This window comes from Genypterus blacodes, unplaced genomic scaffold (genome assembly GCF_046128005.1).
Source record: "Genypterus blacodes isolate CSIRO-AG114 ecotype Tasmania unplaced genomic scaffold, CSIRO-AGI_Gbla_v1 ptg000093l_1, whole genome shotgun sequence".
Classification (NCBI taxonomy): domain Eukaryota; kingdom Metazoa; phylum Chordata; class Actinopteri; order Ophidiiformes; family Ophidiidae; genus Genypterus; species Genypterus blacodes.
In genome coordinates, this window is record NW_027466897.1 from 1,963,922 (window position 1) to 1,983,897 (window position 19,976).

The following is a 19,976-nucleotide window of genomic DNA, read 5'->3' on the forward strand; positions in this document are numbered from 1 at the left end:
GCAGGAGGATGGTGATGCTTGCTAAGTGGAAAAGAGACAATAAATCAATAGCCCAGGTGAGGGGGGGTGAGAGGGGGGGGGAGGTGTTGCCGGGGCTTTCTTAGAGTTCAGGACTTGTTTTCTAATTTTCAGTTTTTCTTCTCCATTGATGTACTGTAGGGGCAAATGAGTGGGAGCGCTGCCTTTTCCTCATTCTTCCTGTACAGCTGGGAGGGATTCCTTCATCCAAGACGTTTGTATACATAAAACAATGAACTAAACACTACATCGGAACAAAACCCCTTACCTAGAACAAATTGTAAATGATGAATGGAGCATTAGTTGTGATAAGTCTGACGTAGTGCATCATGGATAATACAATACAAGGACAATTCACCCTCTGCTTAGCCTCATCCACCTCGTACCAGCATTGTACTTAACGTTATCTCTGCATTCCTGTCTGTCCACATTAACTATGCAAACTGTGTTGCTTACATTAAGCTTGTGTACTTTATGTCAGTCTGGAGGATTAAATCTATATCCACAAGGAGGGGGCATGCCGGGCCTGAAACATGTATGGTACCAAGTCGGAAAACCATAAAAACTATTCTTACTTTCTCTTGACAATCTAAACAAAGATAGCAGCAATCGAAGACATGCAGGCTTAAAGGGGCAGACAGGAAGAGGAAGCAGAATACATTATCAAATATAACACTATGATAAATGATAAGTGTAACATTTAGTTGCTCACAGCACCTTATTGCCTTCTTATCCTAAACCTACAGCCACTTATCACCGCTGGCAGTGCATAATCATAACAGCCAGACAATAAAATGTCAGAAGGAAATGCAGCCGTGTCAGTCACACCACACTGAATGACAGATAATAACAAGATAGAACTCCAACCAACTGAAAACTTCACAAACAAAACACATTCCTGATTTATGCCTGAATATTAGTAATTTAAGGAATATCATTAGATAAAACGACAACTTAACAGCTTTTACTTTGCCAAGAATAAACACGGCGGTTCTCAGAAGCCACCATGGATCCGCTGCCAAATGCTGCAAGCCAAAGACACGCTTCTATAGTTTGATGGTTTGCTAAATCAGGTGTATTCACAAACAGAGATCTGGCAAGGACTAACTCTTGATTCGATGAGCACACCTGATTTTAGTGAAGAGCTGAGAGAAATGGAGAGTGTGCTTTTCTGGAGTCACAGAGGACCAAGACTGAGAACCACTGTAATCACTCCATCTCAAAATGACTCTGAAGAGTTGAGACGTGTGGACATTGTGCACTTGTGGCAACATATTCACAGAGAATTGCTGTTTACAGAATTTGTGTAACAGAATTGTCATTATGAACATAAACTTTGTCACTTGGAGCCCTAACTTAGCTAAAATGGATAATCATAACCACATAAAATAGAGGAATAGCTACAAACATGATCAAAAAAAGCAAACAGTGTATTAAACGTTGTGTTTTATATTCTCATAGAGAGAGAATCTTTACAGCAGCCTACCTGTGTTTATCAGTGCGTGCAATTCCCTATATCCGCCACACCAACGGTGTTGGCGCCATAGAGCAAAACACAAATGAGCTGCAATCCGTAGTTCGCGTAACAAGTTTCATTTAGCGGAAACACTCACCTAAAATGTCGGAGAATGAATGGAGCAACAGAAGATTCCGGATTGTTACCGCCGTCCTCTGGCCTGGTTACCTTCATGTTCCGGTTTGTAAAATCTAATCTACAAAGCCATAATGTGTTTAGGACAATGGCGTTATCTGTCTGGAGTACACATGATTATCAGAATATGGCTCTCGTGTTATTGTGCATCATTGACATCTTCACAGCGCCAAAGATTTTTCTGCAGAGAGTAAAGGAAGAGGCTGAATAGCACAACAATCTCTTTGTGCCGCCATCAAAACGTCGTAGGCTGCAAGGGCCGAGTGATCCGGCAGATAGCACAGTAGCGTTGTTGGCTCCTCTGGTTGCCGTGGCGACGGAGAAGGTAAAGTGCATCAAGCGACCGCCTTTGTGAGTACAGTGAATAGAGACTGAATTATCATTCAGCAGGTAGCACTGATGCTTTGTCCCCACCGTGTAATGAATGCTGCTGGCCTTCCTGCGCACACAGGGAGGGCGATAAACCGAATCATCCCCACTCCTTTCCACAGCGGGCAAAAGACCTCAACCCCCTTGATTGACTTGTTAGGTCAGTGGCTGTATGAACCGCTGAAAATATAACATTTTTGCCAGTTTGATAAGCTCTTATAGGTTGATAGACGTACAGTATTCCCATCTGATTCATAGAGATATTCCTCATATTTAGGTTGATATGATATGAAAGAGGGAAACAGAGTGGAAATAAGCCCCCTTTATTCAATATCAATTTACATTTTATATAAAAATTACTTACATTTAATACATTTCTCCAAAATACAAGCAGCCAAACAACATACAAATCAAATACAAAATTATAAAATTTCTTATATCATCTTCCTCTTCTGAAGTAACAGATGCGTTTCATAATAACTCTCTTAATAATAACGCTCTTGTAGCCGTGGTAAATATCGTCCCTTGCCTACATCTTTAATCCATCTGTTGACACATGAGATCTAGAAAAATATGGTATTCATTATCTGTCATGTCAGCGTACAGTACAGGATCGGACGATCTGATCTGAGAACATTCAGGGTGGGCTTCCTTCTCTCTCACCTAAGGACGAGTTTATACAGAATATTACCGTCAGTGTGAACGCAAACTGCCCTACTCAACGAGAAGACACGGAAAATGGGATGATGGACATAAAGAGAAAACACAGGACAGACAAACGGCCTGTAGAAATCTTGACTGTGTGTGGAACATTTGTCAGGTAAGGTGTAAGGAAAAGAAGAATGTTTAATGACATCAAAGTTACTGCTTATTTGTAAAAGTTGTAGTTAGATTCGTACATCACAGACACGGAAAAAGAATCGCCTTTGTCAGAGAGGAATCGCGTAAAGGTCCTAACGTACTTGCTCTTAACTACGTCAACGCATACAGTATAGTCTAAGTGTTCTCTGAGTGTGATCTCCAAAATGAACGCGACACATCAGCAACTTGCGATAGCCACATGAACAACAGGGGGGGGCAGTACAATGATATGGGCGTCGCCGTCTTTGTTAACGCTGTGCAAAATTGGAAAAAGGTCTTAGAAAGAACATTTTCCGGTGTTGGTTGTCCAGGGATGATCCAGCACTGATCTGCCCCCTAGTGGAGAAAAACGTTGTAATCCTTCAGGTACACGCAAAGTTTGTGAACAAAGTGACGCTGTGGCCTTTGTGCGTCACGTCCTGCAGTGAAATTGAAGTATGTTGCGGCCCTAACTGTTCTCTAAGATACATACGGTACATTAGTTCCGATACACTGAGCCAGACGTCCCTTCTTTACCTTCACGAAAAACAACCGCTCACATTCCACTTAAACTATATCAACAGGTACAGGTCTGAGTACTGCGTCTCAAGGTATAAACTGTGCACATGTGTAGATTATGGGTTAATAATGTTTTTTCTGTTACTCAGCAGCTTTACGTCTGTGTCATACTGCATATAGTGCTGTATAATTTGTATGACAAACATTACAAAGCGAACAGAAAATGGAAATTAAAACTGTTTTTCCGCACACCAACAAAGACACTGTGCTGATGCTGGACAAAGAAAACCTAACCAAGAGCCTGAAATAGAAAATTCTTCTTTCCTCTTTCATTTTATACATTTGTACATTGTGGTAAAAAAAAACAAAAAACAAACCAAACCCAAAAGAAAAAGGTACAAAGTGTAAAGTCAGGCTATGCGGCGGTTTCATGAATTGTCCCCTCTAGTTTCTTTGGGAGTAGCTCTCTCCTCTCGTCGATATTGATGACCGGCTTCCGGCAGTTCTGTCCATCAATATAGATCTTTGCATACACTGGATTGGAGTAGTTCACGGGCTGTGTAGGAAGAGAAGAGGATGGAAGCGGTTAGGTGACACCTTAATGGTCATAGAACAGGTTGAGTCTGAAGGCGTGGGTGCTGAGACTGAATCACGTTTCCATTTAAACCTCCTGCAAACTGCACAAGGTTCATAAAAACGTGTCTGATGCATGTCAGACTTTGCACGTGGATGCCTGTTGAATTGTAGCGATAAGCAGGGATAGAGTTTGTGTCGTCAACTTCTTTGTGTAGAGAAAACAGTTGGAGTTGACGTTTTTTCAAAGTTTGAACCTCAGCAGCATCCTGGTGAAACCCCTGCGTTACTAAAAGTCCACCTGCCTGTGTCCTGTGTTTCATGTTGTGTTCCTATTGGCTGCTACACAGAAGTTGGGGCGTAGGCACCGTCGCAAGAGTGCTCAATTGGCTGTCGGCAGACGTGTCTCATACTGCCATGTTTGGATTGACTACCGAAGATTTCATGGCGTTGCTCTCACTGTTGTTAACTTTAGTCTGTGACAGCCAAAAATCACACAGCCTGCAGGAGCCTTGAGTGATGAACATGCAAGCTGCACGATGAAGCGATGCAGAGTGTAACGAGAGGGAACAGACTCGTGCAGAGTGAAAACCGTTACCTCGCAAGCATTTGACAGACAGCAACATGCAGCAAACATGATATTATTGGACAGTGACTCATTTTCAATTGGATTCAAATGTGTTCAATTAAACTGGTTTCAAATATTGGCCCGGGCCGCCATATTAACATGTGCTGTGCATGTTTGCCAGGTAACTGAACATCGCACACATATGTAGAATAAGGTTGGACCTTATTGTCATTAGGCAAACATATGGTAAAGTTTGGAAAAGTCACCTGTCCAGGGATTACCTCCTTGGGCACAGCATGTATGCCCAAGGCATGAGGGTCGCTGGATTTAACACACCAGCCCTGCAACAAAACAAACACCACCTGTGTTCAACAACACAGCTAACACCAAACAGTTGGATGCATTAAATTATAGTAAAACAGCTCCGGCATCTCTAATCAATCCAGCTGTGAGTGTAAGTGACAAAACCTTAATCGCTAACCAGAGAGAAATGTGTACGTAATCAGGATAATGGAGAGAATATAGCAGAATCAAACAAGTTAGTTTATATTCAAGCCGACGCGTGTCTGCAGAGAACAGAGCCAGACTGGAGCGACAATAGCAGATGTCAAAGTTGGCATAGCAAGAAGCAATAGCATTTGGCTTGACGCTCTCGTGAGCAGGCAAACGTCGTTGGAGGTGTTATGATTCATCTGATATGCCGAGTGTGAGTGGAGAGCAGAATAAATCGACAGCCAGAGGAGAAGTCACGGCAACCCTACCAGACAACAACTTTACATTCAGCCTTCACCCAAACCTCTGCAAATCTACACTCAGGCTTGGGTTTCACATTTGTACAGTTATTGGAAGACAACACACAGCTACAGTTGGGATTTAGCTTTGGAGTGGAGTAGGGCAGAATGCAAAGTTTGTTTGTGTTACCCACAGCCTCCCAGGGCTTAAATCAGCTGAGTGTGACCAACAGGCTTTAAGTATTCCTGTGACAAAGAGCCGTGAGCAGAGCAGTGACGCTGAATGTGAAAAGTGTTGAATAATTACAGCTTGATGGCTCTGGCATCAATCACAGCCACTCAGGAGACACAAACACTGTACACCACAATTTTCAGTTTTGTCTCTTTTTCCTCGACATTTCCAAGACATTTTAGAGACTTTGTTGTGAATTTCTTATGGTTATATAAAAAGCTGCAGCTGGAGTTGTACTGCAGGAGATAAGCTGGCAGAAGCCTACACAACACAACACATGACCTGTGACACCCTGTGGGAAAAGGTTGATTACTTATGCTGCAGAAATAGAAAATAGTTCTTCACAAACATTAATAATTTGAAATAGTATTTGTGTTGTTGGTATTATATTCATTTTAATAACGGTGACTATGGGAACAGGAGAAATACATTCTTTGTTTGCTGCTTTGGTGCTGCTGGGTTGTGGATCAAACCTTATGAGGGTCCAGAGTGAAGTTGGGTCTCAGCAGGTTGCCTGCGTCTGCGTGGTTGTCGTGGTCCACTTCATACATGTTGTAGGACGGATTCCCAATCTCCACATTTATGCCTCCATTTGTCATGGGTTGCCTCTGGACACGTTTCCCCCTGAGATGTGGAGGAGCCAGCCGTTATTAAAATGGCACACGACACACACGGTTCAACATGCTGCATGTCTCAGCACGACTCCGCACAACAAATAACACCGCACCATTTGTCGTGCCTGGAGCAAGGAACTCGGCTGCACAGCCTAATAAGCTGAATTATAATCAGATGCTCACTGTGGACTACAATCGCTCTGCTCCCAAGCTTTTCATTCAAATATCTGCTCATCTTCAAAACTCTACAGGGTTGGATCTGCTAATATGTGTTGCAGCTTAGAATCGTATCATTGTTGTGTCACCTTTGTCTCCGTCTCCAGATGAAAACTCCTCCTACCACCATCACGATCAAGATGACCAGCAGGACCAGAGGCACAATGATGGCTATGCTGCCTAGGGGACAGACAGAGGACAGACAGAGGACAGATAAATAGAGTTGACAAAAAGGTAAGATACCAAAGTCTATCTATCCTGGGCAGATGAGTACATGAATACTTCTGTATATTATGTACAAATAAAATGATGTTATTACGTTAGAACAACTGTGTACCACGGCGGCTTGGTGGATTCCCCTGCAGGCCCACGCTAACCTTGAGCACACACATGCGCTGGCCCAAGGCTCTGAGGAATGGCTGACACGGCTGGCAGTATGACAAAGTGCTTAACCACCATAGAGACCATCGACAGTGCTATCACTTGCAACTGGCATTTAAAGTTCTCTTTATCATCCATCAACTTCATCAGAGCTGGCAAGAAGCCAGGAAAGCACCAAACCAATGGGGCTCACAGCTGATTGAAGACCGGGGTGAGTGACCTCAAGTTCCCTGAGCCAATGGTCAAGACAAACTCCACATTTTGCTGATGTCAAAAAGAGCAAAGAACATTATCCTGTTGGAGCCGACAGGTAGAACGTTTACAAGTGTAAAATCTTTGACTTAACTGAGACTAACAACTCCATTTTTCAAACACCTGTGCAACTGTGATTGGGGAGGAATCGACATAAATCAACGTAGAAGTGAAGCCTGAACCGCATGCTGCCAGCCGTGTGTGTGTGTGTGTGTGTGTGTGTGTGTGATATCTACATGCAGGAGTGTGTGCATCCGTGCACACCTGAGAGCTCAGACTGCTCAGGCACAAGACTGCGGGAAGGCGTGACATTTTTTCGCACACATAAGCGCAAGGAAGAAAAAAAAGGAAAGGAGAAAAGTGGTGATGTCTGCTGGTTCCACCTTCAGTGGCTCTCTGGCTGGACACATTTCCTTTCCTCCAGGTGCTCTGGTTTCTTGCCACAGTCCAACTACAAGTACGTGGAGAGCTATGTGAGCATCTGCTATCTGCTGTGCGTCCACTGGAGTATGTGTCCTTTGCAGTCTTGCCATAAGGCATATGTTGCGCTTGGCATCACAGGAAAGAGGAAGAGCAGCAGCTCATCCACAGCAGCTCCGAGGCTGTGCAGAGAGCCTCCAGATGGCCCTGGATTCACACGGCTCATCTGTTGGAAACAGGTCTGAGGGCATGAAGCGAAGCTTGGTCAGACCCGAGTGGCTGAGCAAGGAACGGAGTCTCATGTTTGAAGACTGGAAACGCATAATGACCCCACAATACAACACTGATGCCATGCCCTTGGTAACGCCACATGATGAATGAGTAGTATGTGTTAAGTGAAGGCTTTACTGTAAATAAGTGGAGAGATGTTTTTGTAGGCTGGAAGCCAATCACAACCATAGTAATGTGAAGTATCCGCTGAAAGTCATTGTACTCACCTCCACTGGTGTTGTCAGATCTGCTGCTTTTAGGCGCAGGTCTCTCACACTGTGTTCCCGCCCAATTGACTGAACATCTGAAGGAGGTCAACACAGAGAGTTAATCAAACAGCATTAGCACCCTTCCAACACAAAAGACTGCTGAAAAACACGGCACTCTGATCTACGGTGAGACGTGTGCATGGCTTACACAACAAATTATGATTCAGGTGTTTCAATCCTGCTGTGAAGTTCTTTGATCCAACACAAACAACATATCGCCAGGAGGTAAATATGCATTTGCATGTTGTGTTCATAAACAAGTGAGTGAGCATATTGAATATTCAGTCTAAGGATGACAGCAGGACAACAAGTCGTCATCGTATTTGTGTTCCGGTGGGTTTGATGTATGACCCTTGTTAAAGGAGGTGATATCCAATTTCACATGATTGACGCAAATGGGTCTGTAAAGCATGGGTGATCTGGTGGGTGCAACCGGATGATGATAGAATGAAATTACTCTAAATGACATGCACTCTAAGAATCAGAGCACCGGGCTATCATAAATAAGAATGCAGGCCCATACATGTGGGAAATGAATCACACAATGATAGAACGAAATGTCACAGCCACAGCTATCATGAATTTTAATGGGAACAGTGGGTGGCTGGGACTTCAGTCTCCTTTGGGAAGGTAAAATAAATTAACAAATTCTCTCAACCTTTGCTGGTGGCCATCACAGAAAAGCACCAATCATTGATGATCTGCTACAGTTCATCAGCCTCTGTCAGTGCGCCACAGATAGTCGCTGGTCCATATTCAATTCATCATCATTCACAGGTGGAAGATGCACACTGATACCGTTGTCACACATCACACACACACACGTCATTTTGAATGTCAACCCGCTTCCGGTGTGCTGGGTGGGGGTGAGAGGAGATGGGTGGATGGGTGGCAGTGAGGGGCAGCGAGGGTACAGAGTCATGCAGCAACTGATAATGTTAGAACTGCTGCATCATGTAATAGCTAGGAAATGTTTAAAATACCACTGAAAAATAAAAACAAATTAGCTAGTATAACAGCTACAACAAATAAATAAGAATATATGGAATTAATCAGTGGTTATGACATACTATTACAATTTCTAAATAATTATTCTATCATTTGAAGATCAGTTAAAACTACTTCTTATCACCAAGAGGAAAAAAAGATAGATATAGACATAGCATTTTCCCTCCTGTTCATTGTAGAGTCTAGTTTCTAATAGTGAAAGCTCAAAGTGAGTCACAGTGCATCATAATGATTATAACAGCTTGCTCTGGACTCCAGGGCAGCAACAAAACACATGTTGTTCAAAAGGCAAACACACATACACCAGCCAGGACTACATGACTGTAACAAACACACATAATGAAATATCGTGATATTCCATTACTTAGTTTACTCTTAAAAGCACTAGTTTATTAGTTTCTAACCAGCCATTACTTCATCCAGAACTCATTACATGATCAGTTGCTACAAGGCGGCATTGTGATGGCAGCCATATGTGGCTGAGATGGAGCCGGATGGAAGGAGTGGGTGAGTGGGCTCTGAATGCAGCTGGAGAGGTGAGAGGGACCTACTTGCAGCGTGGTTTGTTAAGAGCTGTTAATGTGCACATCCCCTCATTCTGACAGAAGTAATCGCAGGGGTTGGCCAGCTCATCACAACGTTGGTTCTTGAACCCTGATGTGCAGCTGCAAAACATTGTGTCGGGAGTGATAATAAGGCCCAGAGAATGTATATTGTTTAACTTTTGACTCTTTGATGAAAGGAGACTGTCACAAGAGCCTCCTCCAGGAGCTTCAGTCATAACTTGGAGTGCACTGGAGCTGCATCTGTATGAAGCAAATTACAGTCCTCCTAAACCCAAATAAGTGAACACTAGACATCTTTATTGCTCTCCAAGAGACAGAAACATCTGCAGAATAAATGAGGCTTTTGACTGTGATAAAAAAAAAAAGCAATACCAAAGATTTGCTGCCATATTATTACTAGATACTGTATATAAAATCTGAGATTTCTGTTTAGACTAAAAGGAAGAGAGAACGAGAATAATATGAGTATATCCGAGGGACAGCTTTTACTGTTAGAGTATTTTAATTATTGTTCATTATGTTAGTACTCAAACTTGACCTTTAATGGACCTAAAAGTTTGTAGAAGTAAGAAATATTGTGTAACTGAGGCCTGTTTAATGCATAAACTGCAGTCACGCATCCATGTTGTTGAAATGTTGGTCTTCAAAGTCTGAAAGGTATTGCCATATATTGACTTTGCTGTAAAATCTTCCACATCACAGGATGTCTGTGGATCTCTCTGATAATGAGAGAGACAATGAGATTATTTTGCCATTTCCCTGGAGGGAAAAGTGGGATATGTCCAAACGAGTCCTCATCATAAAGTGCCATCATAATGCTGATTATGTGGTAATAATCCTCATGATGGATATCAAATAGCAGGAAACCAAAATGAACATTACGCCTCATTTATGGTATCATTTTATCTGAGGGATACAAATCGAGCTACTGTCCATCAGCTTCATGTACAGCATCAAGTAAGCAGCACTTGGACTTTGAGTGGAATCCAAATGACATATTTTGTAGTCTCTAATCAGCCTGGTATTCATTTGCATAATGGATGACATTATATTTGCAAAAACATGATTATTATTATAACAGAAGCAGCTTTTTTACTTACACAGAAATTATAGTAACTTGTAATTTCATAGAGAATGAAAGACGAGGGTTTATTTTTGTGTCAATTGTAGCTACATTTGCAGGAAGGCACAGTTTTGTTTGGAATATCTCATCGCCCTTTTACATACTTAACTCAAAAATCACCATGACAATTCAAAGAGCATTGACCTGAATGGTTTTGGTTTTAGGAGGACTTGATGAAAAATACATTAACTTGGAGTGTAAGGTCAAACATTATGATTTCTTGACACAGACATATCCATCATCTCACAAAATCTCTGTTCTTTGCAGCAAATAATAAACCGCATTATCAAGATCTGGTAACCTTGTGGAATATAAAATGGGATCATTTGCATAGAAATTGATTCTATCCCCTGGAATATGTGAGTGATGACCACAAATTTCAATTCAACTACAGCGGACAATGGGTGTTTTAAAAAAAGAGAGTTAGCTTTAGAAATAGATTTCCAATTTCCTGCATTGGGAACATTTGAACACAGCATCACACCTGATGATAGCTGGTGGTATTCATCTGTGGCCGGCCCTTTTCAGCAGTCTTTCTCCGCAATTATTTCTTCATCGTCTGCCAGTCACTCCTTTGTCTGCTACAAGTTGAGCAGGTGAGTTTTATGCCTGGATCAACCGGTGACTTACAGTATACTTTGTTGCTCAGGATCCTATTAGGAGCAAACTTCTAAGACCCCTGAAGAGAGTCACAGAGGCCTGACATTGATTTTTAACTGCAAGGAGGAACACTGCGCTATGTTCTGAATGGCAAGCTTTGGAGGGGGTTAAAGCCATTTTGTATCTGCTTAAAGACCTTGCGGCATGGTGAGGTGTCATGCAGCATCAGATGGTGTATTGGTGCTCAGCCACCTGCTGTGTCTAGGCATCAAATCTTCCCTCAACTCGAGGATTTCTTCCCAGAGGAAGATAATCTCTCATATTGTGCTACGACCTGGGAAATGGTGGACGTGATGATTTTCACTTCTGTTTCTAAGGCCAGGCTTTTTATGGCACCGAGCCAGCATTTGAATGGCAATGGTAAGAGTGTGAATAATAGCGAAGAACATTCTTTTTCCATCCTCAGTCTCCTCCAACCATTAAGCGGTGACTTACTGACAGAAAGGCAGGTTGGTGTCAGGGTCCAGGTGACAGGTGCCTCCATTGTAGCAATATCCGTCACAGAGTTGACAGCTCGGCGCTATTCTACCATTTGTGCAGCTGCAGGGGTGAAGAAAAAAAATGGATTCCAGAGGCAAGAAGAACATTTCACTATTACAGGCACCAAAGACTGTCTGTGATGTTGTTGTCAACTCATAATTGATAGAAATGAAAAGGTGTTCGGCTGCATTCTAATTCACTGACATAACCAGGCCTTTAATTGCTCAAGGGCCATTTCAGTAATTGTGACCTAATTCTGGAATACTGTGATACGAGCTGTATATAGCAGCTCTCTACATCTGCTGGATTTCATTGAAGGACAAAGAAAGACAGTATTATGGGAAAAAAAATGGCGATGCATAGAATACAGAGCCGATACCAAGCACTCACTTGCAAACCACATCTCCTGTCTCCTCATTAATGAGGCAGGGAGCACCGTGGCATCGAAGACACTTGTCCACCTCACACTTGTTCCCCTCATACCTGGTGGGACACACACACTCCACATAGCCGCTGCTGGATAATGTGCAGGCCTTAGAGTTGACGCAGTAGTGATGACAGATGTCTGAGGGAGAAGAGGGAGACAGAGTAGTGTGTAATGAGAAACGAGGAGCACAATTTAAGTTGGTATGATTGGAACTTTACAGGGTTTTAATGGGACTTAATTATCCACGTCAAATGACATCTTGGTCACGGATGAAAACATATCGCCCCTTCGGCACACAAGAGTAGAAAAATACTAATGGCGTGCAATTGAAATTGTTTTCTCGCTACCCATTATACAAAGACTTGCAAAAGAAAAATACATTATCAGTTCAGTGCAGAAACAGCCAAAGGTTGTTTGACAGTTGCATTTTGATGTTCTTTGTCTTCAAAGAGAGGTAAATGTGGTGTTTATTGAAGAAAAAGCCTGAGGACTGTTTTTGTTGTTTTGGCTCTATTTGACTGTGAACTTTGAAATCCTCGTCTCAATAGTCTTTGAGGAAGCATAACTGAATTTGAATCAATGTTTTTTTTGCTGCTTTTGTTCTGGCTGCTCACTGTGAAAGGCTAATGTCAATCACGTGAAGGCCAGCTGCATGATAACAATTTGTTGTTGTTTTTGCCGCCACTTTCCAAGTATTTCCTGCAGAACTCACGGTAAAGACAGCGGTCTCCAGTATACTCCGCCATGCAGCGGCACACCGCCTGGTTCCCCTGAGTGACATCGCACGTTCCTCCATTTAAACAGTAGTTGTCGCAAACTCGCCTCTCGCAAAACGGTCCTGAGAACCCGACAGGACAGCGGCACGTAGGCTTACCTGGGACAGAGACAACAAAGGACAGATGAATGGAAAGATGAAATCATTTGAGTGAAAACAGCACAACATGACCTTGGTGTACTCAAACAAACCTAGATTATGATTCCATTTTGTGAAGCATCATAATGATAATAACAAAAACTCCCAACATACCATTACACTTCCATCATTCTTATAGTGAGCACACAAAGGAACCATTGCCTTTTATATCCACAGGTAATATTAACTCATATATATCATGTATTGTCATACAGGAGTGTTTGTCTAACACGCCCTCCACCACTTTACCGCTTGGGGTCACCTCCACTGTGTAATTGGCTGTCAACCTGTCAATCAAAGTTCTGAAATGATACACCCACAATGAAAAAGGTTTAGATGTAGCAAAGTAAAAAGCATCCAGGTTGACGGCAGAGATTGAGCCTTCAACACATCAATATTTAGTGAGTTACTTAAGTCTGGATGGCTGCAGATGAAGCAAAGTATCAATTATGTCCCCCAGCACCTCCTAGGGGCGGCATGTGTTATAGAATTGACGGATGGATGTTTCCTCGCTATGTCCCTTGTCTGCATGAGGAGAAATGTTTATTTTAGCTTCTTCTATTTTCAGGCTTACAGGTTCAGTCAACAACTACAGCTCCTGACAATAGCTACAGGATAAGAAAGTAAACAGATGGGAAAATAGAATGCTGCACTATAAAATTAACAAATGCACCCATTTACCATCCAACTCAACAAAACCTTCAGATTCTATTAGCTCTCTTTTTGTTTATGTTTTTTGTTTGTTGACTCACTTAATAAATTGTAAACTGATTTCAAGGTTTTAGTTAAAGGTTTTTCTTTCGCTGTGTTACGGTTACCATGGAGAATATGTAGATCTTTCTCATCCGTGTATGTCAGTATGTCTTGAAAATGGACATGTTGAGGGTGATAACTGTTTCAAGTGGTTTGCAACACTGAGAGATGATTAGAGGCTTGTTTGGCCATGGCTGACATATGCACTTATGAGTGTCCTTCTAGTTGTAAATATGGGAAGAAGGCACAAACAAACACAGGATTGACCGTGCATCATATTGGTGACCAGAAACATCAGCACAAAGCAATTCCAGTTTGACATTTATGGATTTATTTACTCTCTATAATGCTCTGAAATTATAGTGTAGTTGTACATCAGCATTTATCCGTTGCTGGCTTGACGATGGTTTCATTTCATGGTTGAGGCACAGTCAGGATCCTCTCAGCATTCATCTCTGGTGTTGCCATTCTCACCTGAAATCCACCACGGACTCCACCTCATCAGTCGCATGTGAGTGCTGAGGACCTCAAAGTGCCCTGAGGTCTGTGAGCCAGTCGGGTTTCTCACCCTGATGCTTGAATCGCCCCGGCCCTCTTCCATTCTTAACGGCACCAAAGTGCCCGTCCTGACTTCATCCACCACAACATACAGTACATCCTGTAACTCACTCCTCCTGCTAACCTACACCTACGCCCACTGTACCTGACGCTTAGCTTTATCACAACTTTGTGAACACACTTACTGTGATAGAACACAGGAAATTGGAAATATAATGCATTTTACTCCTCCAGATACAGTACACAGATCGGAATTAACCATGTATTATATCCTAATTGTTTTTTACATTTATGACCCTGAGTCAAACCAGTGCCAGAAACAGAATGTATTATTATTATTAGTCTTGTCCGCTTGTGTTATGCGATTCTTTTTTAAAAAACTTTTGAGCAGCGAGTTATGTAAATTAGATAGTCCTCACAGAAAAACAAGATGTATTCCTCACCCTTTAATGTCATGAAATCATGGTGAAATGTAAATAACTAGATTCTGCACTACAGTTTTGTTGCCCAAAGTTCCATGGAAGTGCAGGTAAACCATTCAGAGGCAGATAAGAGCTGGATTTCAGCAACATCTTGTGTTTTGATAGATAAAACTTGGGAATTTCCATCTTCAATTGATGCTGAGGCTGCCTTTAGTTCATTTTTATCACAAAAGTAGGGACTCGAGATAGGCCATTTCAAAATAAACTCTCTTTCACTCATCTTCCATCACTCATTTAGTCTCTTTTACCTGGAAGGCATGTGCTCAATGCAGCACAACCTCTTCTTTTATGAAAAACAGGAGTTGCAAAGCCTGAATAAAACAACAGGCACTCTATCCCAAGCAGCACAACAAAAGCACTTTCACTGTCATTTCAGCAGTCCACCATGAATGAGAATACAGTCCATTATCCAAAATCATAGTCAGTGAATCAAGCACAAAACAATATTCAACAGCAGGGGCCCTTGCTTCTTTAAATTCAATGTTGGAGTCCCACTGCAGTGATGACAGTGAGACTCCATAATGTGCAACAATCCCCGCATAGCGCTAAAGGGCAAAGGTTTGGCATTTTGGTGTGTGTCAAAACACTGCTTGCGATGGGAATAATGTTTTCAATAATTTCAGTGTAGTTTCTGGTGTGCAGCTGTTGTTCTATAATAATAGGAAATTGAATTATGTTTTGTTCATTATAACAACATAAATGACGATGGATGTCAAAGGGAGCTAGACATCTCTGTGAATCTCTCTGCGATCCCTGCAGCTCTGCATGTAGTGCTTAGATAGATCATACCTCCAGTGAGTGTGGAGGAATGATGCAGGTAGTGTTTGACAGGCGGCATGAACAGTATTTGAAGTGGACTTACCCAGTGGTGACCCCAAACAGGTTCCTCCGTTTAGGCAGTAGTCTGTACAGTGGTTGACCTCACAGCGCTCACCAGAAAAGTCAGGCCAGCAGTAACATCTCCACTCTCCTTTCTCATTGGACAAACAGCGGCCTCCGTTCTCACAGGGGGGGTGGCACAGTTCACCTACAAAAACATCCAACATCGTATATCACTGACAGAACTGCAAGATGTAGCAGTCAATCACATCAAAATTGTGTTATTCTGCAAACGATTTTTCAAGCGGATCACATTTTTTCTCCCTCTCTCAAGAGCAAAACTTCAAAGTGAGCACTTGATTGACACGTGGATTGTGTGCAGGAGAAAGCCGTGTTCAAATTCAACCTATACACAATCTTCACAACACTGTATTTCAACCCATGAAATAGACTCTTTTAAATTGTTTTCATTACAGCCTGAGCAAAGCATCTTTTCTTATTACTACTACTGCATCAGCAATCAGCAAAAGGCATTAAGGAAAAGGAGTCAACCTACCAGAGATGTTGACATCACTACAGGTGCCGTTGAGCAGGACCTTCCCCTCTGGACAGATACATTTTGCACCCATTGGGTTGAGCAGGCACATGAAATCACAACTCATTCTAAGGCATGGGTTTGATGCTGAAGAGAAAGACAAAAAACACCATCTGTCAGTCTCACTGAAGGGAAAGTGGACCTGTTTGTGAGAATGTGTTTGTTCCCTTGCAGAAAAGCAAGTTGGTTTTAGTCTTTCTGTCTTTGAATAGTGGTATTTTCTTGAAGCATAGAGAGGCATTGACTGAACAGTCATTGATTGAAGCGTGCGGATAACTTGACACAGGCATCATCTATAGAATAGTGGGACGTGTCGAGAATTTGTCTTTGACGGGACTTAAGTGTGAGTGATTGCCATTCGCAGCTAAACTAGGCAGACAAGAAAATGTAAACAAGTCACGGAAAAGCACTTCAACTCCGATTACATTCAAGTACTTGAACAAAGTCGGGTAATAAATAGTTGAATATCAAGAAGCAGTATGTGTACGCTATTACAGAGGCCTGACAATCACTATTTTAAGTCTACCTAAGTCTTCTATAAAAGTTAATCATGTCTAAATCATGACAATATGCTCCAGAGAAATAATAGCTACGGTAATCATCAGTCATTAACCATTAGTTGGAACTCATCACAGGGACATAACAGATGAAGTGTAAGGAACTGTGAACATGAACACACATACATGGACAGAATTATTAGAATTTTCTGTTAAATGAATAAACACAATACGCTACAGAATCAGAGTACAGGGTCTTACTATATGAACATATATATGCCTGAGTAACTCAACTTAGAATGGCATAATCTTACTTGGGATTTTTTTTGCATCGGTTTATTTTCAATCTAATTATGGGGTGAACATGACATTTGAAATTGTCAATTTATTGCCATAATCTGAGTCATATTAGATAGTTCACGTTCAATAATGCCATTTAAAAAGACAATGTTCATGTTTTATAATATACAATGCACTGCGACATATTTTTACATATTGTCAGTGATTCTGTCAAACCCAGCAAGTTTGACAACATACTATAGCTGCCAGTCAAATGGGTTATCCTATCCTGGTGTGCTACCAGTGGGAGACCTGGGGTTTGCAGATAGACATTTGGATGTGCTACATATTCTGGTTTGTGTGCCTTCATTTTGACTATTTGTGTGTGTTCAGCTAAGCCAAGTCAGTTAGTCAGTTTCGTACTTTTCCTTGGTTGTGTACCCCATTTGACTCAATATATAAAGTTGGAGGTAGTTATTAACCTCTGTCTTTTCTCCCTGCTGAGGCGCTACAACATGATGTGTCCGTACACATATGTACTGTATGTAGGGTACACACTGTATGTGCTAGACACGTCAAACCTCTATGTCATAGCTTTTCGCAAGCTGTGCACAATTTCTGCCCAACGACTACATGGCTGACAACATGGATGGCCTAATGAGTCACCGGGGAATGGAACAGATGCCCTTTAACTGAAAAAACAGGCCGAGACTGATCTGTTTGAAGCTCTAGCACCATTAACACCAAAGATGTTACAAATAACTGGAGTAGGAAACACTGAGGGGAAGGACAAGGCTGTATTGATTGGCCATGTCTGTGGTTCTGATGAGTTTCTTCTTTCACATACCTGGAAAAGTCATGTCTCAAAAAGTGTGTAACATTATGTCAGAAGAATCCTTGCTGTGTCAGGTTGGTTTGATTTAACAAGGCCAACCTGGAGAGCAGTACGCTGTTGAAAAGACTTTCTGTGTCTGTATGTTTTCAAAGACCCTCACTGGCCCGATCACACAGTCCGTGTTTATTCCATCATGATCACAGATCAACAAAGGGAAAATCGACCCATTGACGTTACTCTGAGCTAGCTGAGGAACTGTGCTGCATAAGCAAGGGCAGCACAGCCAAATGACTAAATGTGAATGTACTTTTCGTCTAAATTCTCAGTTAGTTTCTGAAAAGACGCTACTTACCATCTGGCTGTTTATAACGCTGGGAGATCAAAACATTAGTTGGCTTCTCCACACCCAAACGGAGGAACTCCACTGTCTGTTTTCCATACTTGTGAATCTTGAACACTTCATGTTTTAGCCCGGTTCCATAGATGTAGTCCTCAAATATATCAATCCTATATGGTTGGGAAATCCCTGTATAGCAAACACACAATAGCAAGTAGACATCAATTCCCCATACTGGGAAAATGAAAGTTTATATACTGATGTTGATCAAAGAAGCAGAAACATGAAGTGTAGGTTGACGGACCGCAACACACATTGTTAAGAAGCTTACAGATGGCAGAGCTCCACATGCAGTGTTATTGTTCCAAAGCTTTTGATTAAAAAAGTTGAGGGCAACATAAATTGTTTGGTCTTTCTTCTTCAGTTTGTCATTACCGTGTCTGTCACTGATTGTCACCAGAGGGTCCGAACCGTCCAATCTCATGCTCCCTATCTGTGAGAGCTCAGGGTCTGCCCAGTACAAACGCTGGTTGAAGTAATCAATGGCAAGGCCTAGAGGAGGATGAAGAGAACAGATTTATTTATCCTAGGAATGATATAAACAATCACTATGGATACCTTCTAAGCAGACAACCCTTAAGGTCTCAGTAGAGTTGTTGAGATAATCAAACACAGTCACGTGTGGCAGATCAACAGCATTTTTTAATCTTTATCCCTCTGGCTGTTTCCATTCAAAAGTGTTCAACAAACAAATTAAAAAGGTTTCCCCAAGTCAAAACTACACAGAGCTGCCATCTTTTTGTACACTGCGTTTTTGTAGTCGAATTAATTATGTCTGCATTACCATTTCAAACCTGCGACTCACTGTTACTTTCTAACACTGTCTGACTGAGTAATTGAGCACCTGGCCGGGCCGTTTAAATAGGTTTGCGTTTTTCCACAGATGATAAATTCCTGTGTCGTTGACCAAGACAAAGCGTCCCTTGAATTACAGGGGGGCAAAGCAGCGCTTCAGAACTAGATCAGCACTAAGTGTCTCCCCGAAGAAAATACCAACAGAAATCAAGTGGCCCATAAGCATTCCTGATATCTAAGTTTGTCTTTCTTTATATATTTCGATAGCCTATCAAAGTTTCCACAGGATGCTTGAAATGCAGAGCAGGTCGCTGGTCACATGCTGCTGTTACAGGTTTTTTAATTTCCACTGTGCTAAGTCATATTAATATCATTCAATGCACTCGTGACTAATAACGTCCATGTAGTTTTTTGTAACTGAATAATCACAAACATTTAGATCAACATACACCCAGAATGTCCTGTGTCCTAAACGGTTTTTGCCATATACTATATTTCAAAAAAGGTAACTCGGGTTTTTATAAAAGAAACTCGATTGAGTCACTGCCAGCTAAAGCTAAAGCTGTCATTTTACAAGAATAGGGAATAGAAACACAGTGTATCATAGCCTTCCCTCACTCTCTGGTTTCCAAAGCTGAGCCGACATCCAGGAAATAATTGTCTTCACTAGCCTGACCACTAGTCTGTCATGATTACAGTCATTATCTCAAATGATCGTGTTTTTCATGAAACTTTTGGGATATTTCAGAATATCCGAAAACCTTTCCAGGCCTGAAATCATGAATGTTGAGACCCAGTATGAGAAACGTACGTGCTGTGAGGAGCTATGATTGTTCTATCCATTTTTACTACAGTGTAATGCATAC

General features: G+C 41.8%; 1 protein-coding gene across 1 annotated transcript in view; it reads right to left on the bottom strand.

Annotated features, from left to right (window-relative positions):
• Positions 1-2,421: 2,421 nt before the first annotated feature.
• The window catches only part of lrp1bb (low density lipoprotein receptor-related protein 1Bb), a 173,737-nt gene continuing 156,182 nt past the window's right edge, over positions 2,422-19,976 (bottom strand). The window contains exons 79-89 of the mRNA XM_076159072.1: positions 18,691-18,807; positions 18,271-18,444; positions 16,269-16,394; positions 15,756-15,920; positions 12,900-13,061; positions 12,151-12,325; positions 11,716-11,820; positions 7,882-7,958; positions 6,421-6,511; positions 5,975-6,125; positions 2,422-3,953 (exon numbers count right to left, since the gene is read on the bottom strand). Coding sequence (XP_076015187.1) covers positions 3,813-3,953; positions 5,975-6,125; positions 6,421-6,511; positions 7,882-7,958; positions 11,716-11,820; positions 12,151-12,325; positions 12,900-13,061; positions 15,756-15,920; positions 16,269-16,394; positions 18,271-18,444; positions 18,691-18,807 — 1,484 coding nt within the window. The 3' untranslated portion in view covers positions 2,422-3,812. The remainder of the gene's footprint in view (positions 3,954-5,974; positions 6,126-6,420; positions 6,512-7,881; positions 7,959-11,715; positions 11,821-12,150; positions 12,326-12,899; positions 13,062-15,755; positions 15,921-16,268; positions 16,395-18,270; positions 18,445-18,690; positions 18,808-19,976) is intronic.